The sequence below is a fragment of the Cynoglossus semilaevis genome, chromosome 1, assembly GCF_000523025.1.
Source record: "Cynoglossus semilaevis isolate Cse_v1.0 chromosome 1, Cse_v1.0, whole genome shotgun sequence".
In the NCBI taxonomy this organism is placed as follows: Eukaryota; Metazoa; Chordata; class Actinopteri; order Pleuronectiformes; family Cynoglossidae; genus Cynoglossus; species Cynoglossus semilaevis.
Genome location: NC_024307.1, coordinates 27,385,227 through 27,396,591, shown reverse-complemented (window position 1 = coordinate 27,396,591; position 11,365 = coordinate 27,385,227). Strand labels below are relative to the sequence as shown.

General features: G+C 39.8%; 2 protein-coding genes across 5 annotated transcripts in view; one reads left to right on the top strand and one right to left on the bottom strand.

Moving 5' to 3' along the window:
- Window positions 1-3,245, bottom strand: part of tbc1d19 (TBC1 domain family, member 19) — a 15,349-nt gene extending 12,104 nt beyond the window's left edge. For 3 of the 4 annotated variants that reach the window (XM_008322807.3, XM_017038994.2, XM_017038990.2), the window contains exons 1-5: window positions 2,088-2,339; window positions 1,592-1,664; window positions 1,453-1,498; window positions 983-1,058; window positions 83-157 (exon numbers count right to left, since the gene is read on the bottom strand). In XM_008322807.3, coding sequence (XP_008321029.1) covers window positions 83-157; window positions 983-1,058; window positions 1,453-1,498; window positions 1,592-1,664; window positions 2,088-2,186 — 369 coding nt within the window. In that variant the 5' untranslated portion in view covers window positions 2,187-2,339. Of the gene's footprint in view, window positions 1-82; window positions 158-982; window positions 1,059-1,452; window positions 1,499-1,591; window positions 1,665-2,087; window positions 2,340-3,126 lie in introns of those variants that run through there. The other variant, XM_025053117.1, reaches the window with a different exon arrangement.
- Window positions 3,228-7,883, top strand: cckar (cholecystokinin A receptor). The gene is made up of 5 exons (XM_008322818.3): window positions 3,228-3,569; window positions 4,482-4,733; window positions 5,775-6,036; window positions 6,127-6,254; window positions 6,628-7,883. The coding sequence occupies exons 1-5, from the start codon at window positions 3,443-3,445 to the stop codon at window positions 7,227-7,229; spliced, it is 1,371 nt and encodes a 456-aa protein (XP_008321040.1). The 5' UTR covers window positions 3,228-3,442; the 3' UTR covers window positions 7,230-7,883.
- Window positions 7,884-11,365: the final 3,482 nt, after the last annotated feature.

The following is an 11,365-nucleotide window of genomic DNA, read 5'->3' as shown; positions in this document are numbered from 1 at the left end:
GAGCAGCTTCTCTTTGGTCACAACATGCAGCAGATTTGTGGGTAATTGTAGGATTGGCTCAGGTTGTGACTGACACCAGTACCATTCGAGCCAGAGGAACTCCCAGCTCTGAGCTCATGCTGTTCAGACTCTTCAGGACACGTTTCTCCCATGTGGCCTGGAGGAGGACACACACACGTGCACTCATTTATACATGTACATGTGTATATATACATCTAGTTGGTTTTTATAAGAGCTTTGACATACATATTGCTAAAAATGAATAACTCTGATATTATTTTCAGCCTTAATGAGGTACTAGAGTGGACAACGGAAGCACAACTGTCACTGACGCTACTGTCTGTTACAGTGAAAGTATTTCAAAGTACCTGCTGACAAGACGTTCTGGGGAGTTGTATTTGTATGCATTCCATATATTTTACTTTATAGTTTTATTTAATCACATTCATTTACAACACTCACACATTAAAGCCTTCTGTAAAAATGATTCATCCAATGAAATTAAAGGTTGAAGTTCTATCAGAGGCCACTGTCCAAACAGAGGATGCTGCTGATGTTCAGCTTGGTGTGAGAACCAAAACAGACATCAACAAATCTGGCCACACACCTGAGTGAAACGATTAAGTTTTGTTTGTTTTTTTTACTTTTTTGCTAAGTCATAACTGGCTTTTAGTTATCTTCAGCTAAATGTCAGGGTTTTTTTTACATTTAGCTTTCTCTCAGCTATGTTTTGTCTAACCACTAACCGTTTATATATTTATTATATCAACAGAATATTATTTTTTCCTCCTATAATTCTCGTGTGGGTGTTGTGTGAACTACAGAAGCCAGCTGAACATTTTCCAATTAGATTCTGTAAATGTTTTGTCAAACTTGAGCATGAAGGCAAAGTCAAATATTTAAAGTACATTTTGACACTTGAGTGGATACAGATGGAGGCAGAAGGGAAACAGGTGACGAAGATAAGATGAGATTGACACACCTGAGCTTTGCGCATGTAGGCCAGCGGCTCTTTAAGATGTTCCGGAGGAGCTGCAGGGTGAGTCGGGGGCAGGTGGCTGCAGAGAGCAAAGAAGAAGTAAACACATGAAGAAATGAGACAGTGCTTGACAGATGAGAACAACAACTGAAAACTGAAGGAGATAAATGTTTAACAGAAGAGCAAAGAAAAAAAGAAAATGAAATGGTCTGATTGTCTAAATCAGTGGTTCCCAAACCTTTATTCCAAAACAGTATTAGCTTCTGGCTGGGGACTTTTGTTGATTACCCACAGACAATACTACTACATATATAAAGAAACATCCATTTTAAAATGCTCTTTCCTTACTTTGATTCACTATCCAATAATTATTACCTGTGTTAAGCATTTAAAAATGGCTAACAAACATGTGCTAGCTAGGTATACGCTAGCTTCAGGAGCAGAGCTGTTCTGCATCCTGATGACAAACTCACCTGTGCAGCTCTCTGTACACTGCATTCTGCAGCTTCCTCTCCCATCCTTGAAAACACAAAACAAATGTCACTGTCACAAACCTAACAAATAATGAGTGGATTCCCAGAGGAAAACAAAGTTTCACTAGACTCTACAAACCTGATGTTTTAAGGAAACATCTCACGTCCTCTTTGAGAGACTCCAGTTTGATCTCAGGTTGGTGTAAACATTCCTAAAAACACAGACAGAAAAACACACGTCTCTAACATTTCCAACTTGTCATTAATGGAGTCACAGAAATAGTGGCTAATTAATAAGACAGGTTTACAAGTTTAGTTTATGAATGATGGGGTGGCAAAAACAGCTCATTGACAGACAGTGTCAACTAACAGAAAGATAACATGTGAAGTAAAAGCAAAATGATTTAATTATACAAGTTAAAATATATATATTTTCCATTAACTTCTATTTTACATTGTAGTTTTTTGGAGACTATAATATACATTTGGGTTAGTGTTAGGGTTTTTGGTTTGTTTTTGTTTTTTTGTTCGTTTGTTTATCTTTTTCTTCCCACAACATATATATGATGTTGGCAGCCGACGGCTCGTTAGCCGCATGCTAACCACAGATTGTATGGTGATGCAAATCCACTCACTTTGGCGTGTCTCTCTATCTGTGAGTGTAAATAGGTCCCTTTAAGCCTCTGCACGATGTGGGCAATCGTCACCGATAAATTTGCGTCATCCCCCATCATTTTAATCCATACACTTCTTCGGGTTATTTTTTAAAAAAAAGAATCAACACAGAATCTGACATTGACAGTAAAGCTTCTGTATAGTCACTTAGCAACCTGCTAACAACGAGCAGCAACGAACAAAACACGGGGGGAAACAAAAGTCCTGTTGGTTCCGATGCGAAGACCCATGTACAGTGGTTAAGAAATAACTGATTGAAAATGTAAAACAGACGTACACGGACAAGAGAAAATAAAAACATGTTACGTTTTGCTATTTCTATTTAAGATAAATTATTTATTTTTTTACGTTTTGTTATTTCTATTTAAGATAAATTATTTATTTGAAATAAATATCTCGCAACTGTAAAGAAGATGCTTGAGACCGGCACTGCAGGCGCATGGGGGGAGGGGAGGGGGGCTGAAGGATGACGCGACCTCACACTAGACTAAAAGACTAAAGCTAAAGAGTTAGACTAAAGACTTGGACTCAAGGCTTGGTTTAATCACTTAGAAAATTTAAATTGATCAGAATGAGGAACAGCGTCTGTTTGAGGAGAAAAAAAGTTAAAAAAAAAACAAAAAACAACCCCAGTGCCACCTGCTGGACGGGTAGCTGCTTTGAAAAAAGTTTTTAAAAAAAACAACCCCAATGCCACCTGCTGGACGGGTAGCTGCTTTAAGCCAATGAAATTATTACAACGACAAATAAAAATAAAGTTTCACAGTCCTGTCCTCTTACTGTTTTGGAAATTACAGAAAAAGAAATAGTTGCTGCCATTGGGACTATCTGGGAGTTAAACCAACACTTTTGTCCTCTGTTTTTCTATAACTGTTCACTTCTTTATCTTTCGTACATATTTTTAATGTTATTTTGAATTCCATTATATTGCACTGTTGTTTCACTGTTATCTAATGTTACTGGAGTATGTGTTCGTGGGTGTGCGTGTGAAACACAAACCTTTAATGATCCGTGATGTGGGTGTTGTCCATCAATGTTTAGAATGGTGAGAAGCCACTGCCTCCATCTGTGACGTGGTCCTTCATAAACGAAAACCTTCAGTCAGTGAGTGACAGCCTGACCTCAGCTGTTGTTCACAGGAGCAGGAGCTGACACCCAGCAGACACCTCTGGTCTTTAACCTGGATTATAATTACAAGAATAAACAGTATTATTGTTGGTCTTTTCTTTGAATTGGAAGCTGCCCGTCTGCGGCTGCTGGACCCTCCATGTCGCCTGCAGCCTGTGGAGCTGAGGCTCTGCTGCAGTAGAAGCAGATGGAGAAGTTCAACCTGGATGAGCTGCTCACCAACTCCACTGATCTGAACAGGATCATCTGCAGCCTGGGGATCAGGAACCTCTCTGAGTGTGAGGATGAGCAGGAACCAGCACCAGAACCTAAAGGTACCGCAGCTGTCGGCGCGTGTCCTCATTACAGCTTTTTAATGGTGTTTTTTTTAAATCCAGTGACAAAAAAAAACAACTGATAACTGTCTTTTGAGATATTTTGGGTTTATTTGCTTCTTACCTATTTTACGCAACGCGTTTTTTTGTCAAAATGCGACTTTTTTCCCCCTGACGCTTAATTTCGCATTTAATCGAGTTTGTTACTGCAGGTTCAACGCACAACTCAACAGGAATCTGTTTTTATCACCAAAATGCATTGCGTGACCACAGTGTCGGGGATAATTAAACAGTAGACGAACAGTCAGACTTCTTCTAAATCAGACCCCGACATTCCTTTAGGTCCCGTCAACAAACAGAAAAAGCTTATAATATAACCGATAACCACATAAATCGTAAGAGATAAAATAGGTAAAAGGCATATGTAAACATTTTATCAAGTAATATAGCCCTTTTTAAAATTCATTTTTGTTGTAAATTATTTCCAGAAGTATACCACGGTTACGTTAAAGGCAGTTTAGTGAAACACTAGCTTGAGGCTAACAACGGACAGTTCGAAGTCAGCCAAAAGATCACTTCTAGGCTCAAGACTTGGACCGGAGGTGCCAAACTCATTGTGGTTCACGGGCCACATGCAACCTACTTAGCTGTCAAGTGGGCCGGACCAGTACAATCATCACCAGTGTAATCATAGTAATAATTAGCTATAATTAACAAGTCCATGCTTGTCCCCTTTGTTTTCATGCAAACACATACAAGTTCTTACAACTTACAACTTATAATTGACCAAAAATGTATTTAATCCCATCAGGACTTTTGGTTTGACAGTAATAACTCTAAGATGTTAGGACAGACCCTGGGTCTGTGGACTTCCTCGTCTCTCGTGGTCCAACCTGTGGTCCCTGTTCTCAGACATTAACCAGACGGTGAGGATCGTCCTCTACAGCATCATCTTCCTGCTCAGTGTCCTGGGGAACAGTCTCATCATCGCTGTCCTGGTCAGGAACCGACGGATGAGGACGGTCACTAACCTGTTCCTGCTGTCACTGGCCGTCAGTGACCTGATGGTGTCGCTGGTCTGCATCCCCTTCACTCTCATCCCCAACCTGATGAGGGACTTCATTTTTGGGGCTGGCATCTGCAAACTGGTCATGTACTTCATGGGTGAGTAGAGAGGTCCAGGAATCCTGGTCAGACCTCCACGCCATCTTTGAGTTTTAGTTTCCTCCTGTTGTTTTTCAAATGAATGTGACAATCAATGTTACACAGTGGAATCACACCTGTTTCATTTGACTGTTACAGTGTTTTAACACAGCGTTACAATCATACGTCATGGTTTAAAATCTTCTCTGTTCAAATGCAGAGCAACAGGTTTCACAGTGTTACGGTTGTATAATCACCGGTGGCTGTTGTTTAGTGCAGTGTTATATCTGGGGACCCATATTTTAGAAGTCACAAACCTTTGTGACCCAAGTCAATAGACATTATTCATAAATCACAAAATGAAGGTGTACTGCACCATTATTGAACATTGATGAGGATATTTTACTGTTGACCGAGTGATATCTGAACAATTAGTATTACTCAAGTTTTAAACATCGAAAAACAGTAACTGAACCAGCAAAAAAGGTATCCATAAGGAGCCTACTTGGACAATAAATGTAGCCCATTTCTTTGTCTTTTCTACATTTAATTGAACCAGCAATATCAGAACAAATTCACAAATATAGGTGGTCGTGAAAAAGGAATAAGCATCAAAATACTGGCCCCTGCTGAGGACAGGATATTCTGTCGAAATGCTTATCCAGAATGACGATAAGGTCAACAACTCAGCTTCTTCTGCAGGACTAAGCATCAACTCAAGCAAAGATTCTGGACCCTCAAATTCAGTGGGATTTTGGATTTTTTTTGAATTTTTATTCCGGATAGAATACCTCTCTGATGGAAAATAGGAATCCACCTTTTTTATTCCGGATGGAATACCTCTCTGATGGAAAATAGGAATGGGACGACCCGAAAAAAAAAAAAAAACTCTTGTGACCCAGTGTTTGGGAAACAATGGTTTAGTGGTCAAAGTAGATATTGCAGCTAATATTAAGTGTATTTTAGACGGCTAGCTAACTTCCAGTTTGTGGGACAACTTTAAGATACATTTACTAAAATCTACTTTTACCTTGTGCTAATTTATTGTCCGTGTTGTTTCAGGAGTCTCCGTGAGTGTTTCCACCTTCAACTTGGTGGCCATCTCTTTGGAACGCTACAGCGCCATCTGTAACCCTCTGCGGTCCAGAACCTGGCAGACCAAATCCCACGCTGCTAAGGTGATCACAGGGACCTGGGTGGTGTCCTTCATCCTGATGCTGCCCTACCCCATCTCCAGTTCCCTCAAACCCTTCACCCGCCTCAACAACAGCACAGGACACATGTGTCGCCTCATGTGGCCCAACGACATCATCCAACAGTCATGGTGAGCTGCTGTTTGGAGTTAGACGACAACAAAGAGATGCATCAATCTGACTGAATGACATGGCTAACAAATGTGGGTTCTCACCTGCAGGTACGTGTCCCTGCTGCTGGTCCTCTTCCTCATCCCTGGGATCATCATGATGACGGCCTACGGCCTCATCTCCCTGGAGCTGTACAAGGGCATCAAGTATGAGGTGAACAACAGGAAGTCCAGCAGAGGTGAAGACACGTAAACACGTTTACACTTGGCATCTAAAATACGTCTTCTGGAAATTTTTATATTATTATTGTACTACTACTAACTACTAATCATATTTTATTGCGTTTTCTTTAAATCTTTAATTAGTTTTTTGATCTAATGTTACTTTTTGACATTTTGACTAATGTTTTCACTCGTTAGCTTCATCCTCCTTTTTGGGGCTTTGTTTTTTTATATTTACTGTTAGGCGAGTTTTGGTGTTTATGGCTAGTGTTTATGTTCGTGTTTATCTAAGTACGTTGTTTAGCTCGTCCTGTTAGTGCTAGTGGAGACACTCAACGAATGTTTGACTTCATATCAATAACCACGTGACTTTTTCTTCTTATTCTTCAGAGCGTCAGAGAAGCCTCAAACCCACAGACAGTGATGGCTGCTACGTTCAGGCATCAAAGAAGAAGAGCATCACCCTGACCACTGTCAACGCCGGCTCCAAGCCCCTAGTGGACGGTCGAGTCTGTGGTGCCAACTCCACGACCAACCTGATGGCCAAGAAGCGTGTGATCAGGATGCTCCTGGTCATCGTCTTCCTCTTCTTCCTGTGCTGGACACCCGTCTTCGTGGTTAACGCCTGGCAGGCCTTTGACCGGCGATCGGCCTATCGCCTCACTGGCGCCCCCATCTCCTTTATCCACCTGCTGTCCTACACCTCGGCCTGCGTCAACCCCATCATCTACTGCTTCATGAACAAGCGTTTCCGTCAGGGCATGTCGGCTACGTTGAGCTGCTGCAGTGCCACCAGGAGACAAGGAGGAGGTTTCCACAGAGGAGCCACTGGATTAGGGAGATCAGGAGGAAGTGCCAAAGGAGACACCACCAGGTCCAGGACAGTGGGGCCCAAGAACAACGAGCAGAACGGACACACATCCCCCAGTGGAGGCACCACCAGGTTCACTTACAGCGGAATCAGAGCTTCAGCCTGGAGCGAGCTGACCTAATCCAGATTAGAGTAAAACGTGTCCTGATCTGGATTGAAGTAAGATCTGACTGGAGTGAATTGACTTAATGTGGGTTGGAATAAACTGAGTTGATCTGTATCTGATGGAAGAAGGATGAATAAATCTGGATTAAGGCCAGTTAATTTAAAGTTGACTAAAACAAAATGTCCTCCACTGGAACAGAGCTGGTTGACATAATCTGTATTTTAAAAATCTGAATCGATTAGTCTAGTTTTGACATGATTTGACTAACAAGAAGTTATGTTAGACATAGAGACCAAATCTGTCCAATCAAATAGATGAAACACCTGTAGTACACATCTACAGGTGTCTCATCTATTTGGATCTGCAATTAGATTACATAGGTTGTTTTAATCTGGATTACAACAGTCTGAGATTTGACCTATTCTGACCTAACATGAAATGTCACATACTTTAATAATCTGTGTTGTATTGTGGAAGAAAAGGTGCAACAAAGCAAAGCAAGTTTACCTAATCTGGAAAGGGTTAGTCTGATGTAATCTGGAAGTGTTAAAGACGGCTTCGTAATCAGAATCTGAAAATCAGTACAAAATCTGACTGTAAACTCTGAGATTAAACCCCTGATGTTTCACCTGTTTTAGTAATATAATGACAGATCTAAAAAAAAAAAAACATACATTGAAGAAGAAATTGGAAGATTTTTCAGCTAGAATTTTTTAGTTTTTAACTTTTTAAACATTTTAAAATTAGATAAATATTAACACTGTAATCCCAAAATAGATTGACATTAAAGCAACTTTTTTACTTATAAATTTTCAGTTTTAAATTCTCAGTGAAGTGATATTTTTGTGGTCAGTCAGACACTCGACCATTTGATCCAGAAGGTGAATGAATCCAATAGATTAAACAAGACCATCTAGTCTGTAATTCATCTCAGAAATGAAATGCTGAATATGATATAAAAAGAAGAAAATAATGGCATAATCCAACTAAAAGGTCAAAAATCAGACCTTAATTTATGATCACTGAAGAATCTGTTTTGTAAAAACTGTCTGTAACATGCTGTAAATAACTATCACACACAGACACACACACACGTGTCCTTGACATAATGTGTGAGTGTGTGTGTTGAAGTGGGGCAGCCTTATCAGACCTGTGGGACTTGGAACATCTGCAGCGTCCTCTTCAAAGGAGCCGTTCCTGGAATCGGTTCCAGGTTCCAGCTGAGTCCTGCAGTAAACACAGCAGCGTTTATGTAGCAACTTTATCTGTTCTCTGTTGAACTTCTTCACAGATAAAACCTGTGTTTTTATGTTGTGAATATAAAGTAGTGGTAGAATTCTCACCTGCCATAAGGGGGGCGCGGGTTCGATTCCAGGCCAATCCAAACTGTCATTTCTGGTTCCACAGCCTCCTGTGGCAGCCTGGGCAGGTTGGAAAGACCCACACTGTAAATTTCCCCCTTGTGGGATAAACAAGAAACTTCAGTTTACTGTGTATATGTTCCAGGCTCCATTTCTTCTTTCTTTGTTTTGTTCATTGACTGAACTCGAACTAAAGGGAGTGACGTAAACACTGACGTTTACCCTGAACAACTAAGGAACTTTTGAAGAACAACATTTGAGGAAGAACATCAGTAGAACATTCAAAGAACTTTGATAACAACAACTTATTGAAGTTATTTTTGTGTCAAAATGTACATCAAATTTTCTCTCTTTTTTTTTTTACTTTTGTAAAAAATACATTTTATTTTTAAAGATTCAACCTTCTACCAAAGTTCGCAGACGGGATGGGCCACATTATGGTCCAAAAAGTTTGTACCACTGTGGACACTGCCTGACGCTCCCCTGCAGCCAGAGTGAGGCAAAAATGATAAAACAGTCACAGGGCTGTTCACAGTGGGGAAAAAACAAACACATTTCATTAAAAACACATCACTGCAAAAATTTTCATCACTTTTTTATTTCTCATTTTTTGCCAATATTGCAAATTTTTCATTTTTTTCCCTCTTCTTTTTCTTCTTAACATGTGGATAACAGGTTTGAACAGAACCTGGAGCTGCAATATGTACAAAAAACAGAACGGAAAAAAGGCATTTTTTTAGAAAAATAAAAAAATGAACAAAAACACCCCACTTTTGTCCCCCTGTAATTTTTTTGTTTTGTTTTTATTATATGGAAGTTATTGCTAAAAATGTTACAAACGGCACGGGTTGTTCTAGCGTCGTAAACTTCTTGGAGTAAATAACTACCACGACCACAGCTGGGTTTTTACCACCGACTAGAAGAATACACACATACAGCCAGAGTGAAGGAGAAGGAGCAGCAGGAGCAGGAGCAGGAGGAGAACCATGACAACAGGTGAAGGAAAGGACAGTCAGCAAAACAAAAAATGTACAAAGTTAGAGAAGACGAAGATGGAGAACGAAGATGACATCAAAATGGTTGATACTCTGTAGTGCAAACAGCCAAATAGACTTAAAGGAGGAGGAGGAGGAGTAGGAGTAGGAGTAGAGGAGTAAGGCTGAGTGCGACACAGCAGAGCTCCCCACTGTGTTTTTCTTTCTTTTTGTTGTTTAAAGCTGCCTCTCACTCTGCTCTGTTTCTCTTCAGCAGTGCATGAAAACTACGTCACTTATAAAAAGACATTTGGCATCGTTAGGACACACACACACACGCACACACAGAAGCACACGTTGTTCACAACTTGTTATTAAAAAACACAAATTGAAAATCAAAAAGAAAACGTGACAACAGCTGCTTCTGAGGCAGAGATAAAACATTTGTCAGAGGACAGAAAACTGTTCAGATTTTTCACAGATACTCAGAAGAATTCGTTTTTTTATCAAGTGAAAATGTGTCGCCACGTTTAACACAGTGAGACCTGAAGAGGTGCAACTTCCTTTGACCTTTTTATGACAGACCTCTGAAAATCAAAGAGACGCAGTTGTTTTCATTGATCGTGTGAAAAAAAAAAAAAAACAGGACTTAAGCTGTTGTTTGCGTAGAAAAAGTCATTTGTTATGTAGCCTTGAGGACGACAACTATGACCAGAGTTTGGACGTAAATGTTGGACATTAAGCCTTTAAGCTCCTACTGGACGATCCTTGCTCTCAATCATGCAAAAAGTCAATTTGAATCCATTGTCACTGTTTCCCACTCAATGAGTTCAATCCAAAATTACAGAAACAAGATTGAAATTGTACATTTCCATTGGTATTTTTCTACATGGTGATTGGAGGACACACCCTGGAGCTGTGGATTTTAAGAATTATAAACCACCAACCAGGACTTTCTAAATCATGTCAAAACTAATTGGAGGAGTCGCCCCCTGCTGGTTAATTGCCAAGGCTTCACTTTCAACCCCAAGGCTAAGTCTACTGTAGTCGATGTCTATTGTCAGTTGTTTTTCCACTCTACAAGGTTGAAGCGTTAAAAGAAAGAAATATATATATATATATAAAAAAAACGTAAACTAGTTCAGATTGTCAAGGCTACTTTCTTTCTTTTTTTTTAAATGCACGCATCAATCCTTCCCACCAGACCACCCAGCTGCTGTGTCAAAACTCACATGTTGAGATATAAAAGGGAGAATGGAAACCAAAACCCAAAAAATAAATCAAGCTTCAGGTTTTGATGAGGATAGTTGATGACGCTAATGCTAGCTTCACAGAAATAAAAAAGAAATTATCAAGATCTACAGTAAGATGTTGTGACCTCCATCTTCAGAGTAAAGGGAACATAAAGAAGAGAAGTTTCTTTATCATTTCTTTGAGTGCTACGTGACGGCTGTAGCACCGACAGCTCCACAACATCTGAAAGAAACAGGAAGTGGCCTCTGTGATTTAAAAAAAAAAAAAAAAAAAAAAAAAAAAGAGGGAACTTTGCTTTCAGGCCACCAGAGGCAGCACAGGGCCATAATGCACTTTTATCTTTTTTCCACATAAAACAAAGGGGAGAGTTTGCAGCAATAATTTAAAAAATATCAATATAACAATATAAAATATTTAACATTCAAGAAAACATGTGGACAAAGGGGGATGTATGAGTTTGGGTTATAAGTTATAACAATGATGCAAGAGTAAAAGAAAAAATGTTCCTGTTTTGAGGTTTTGGCTTGGAAGGAAACAACTGGTGTTTTTCACTTTTTCTCAG

What these genes read in the sequence shown, in the direction of transcription:
- cckar (XM_008322818.3), top strand. Translation starts at nt 3,443, where the DNA reads ATGGAGAAGTTCAACCTGGATGAGCTGCTCACCAACTCCACTGATCTG. An exon ending in ACTGGTCATGTACTTCATGG is followed by an intron (nt 4,734 to 5,774) that starts GTGAGTAGAGAG and finishes GTGTTGTTTCAG; the next exon opens with GAGTCTCCGTGAGTGTTTCC. An exon ending in GACATCATCCAACAGTCATG is followed by an intron (nt 6,037 to 6,126) that starts GTGAGCTGCTGT and finishes TCTCACCTGCAG; the next exon opens with GTACGTGTCCCTGCTGCTGG.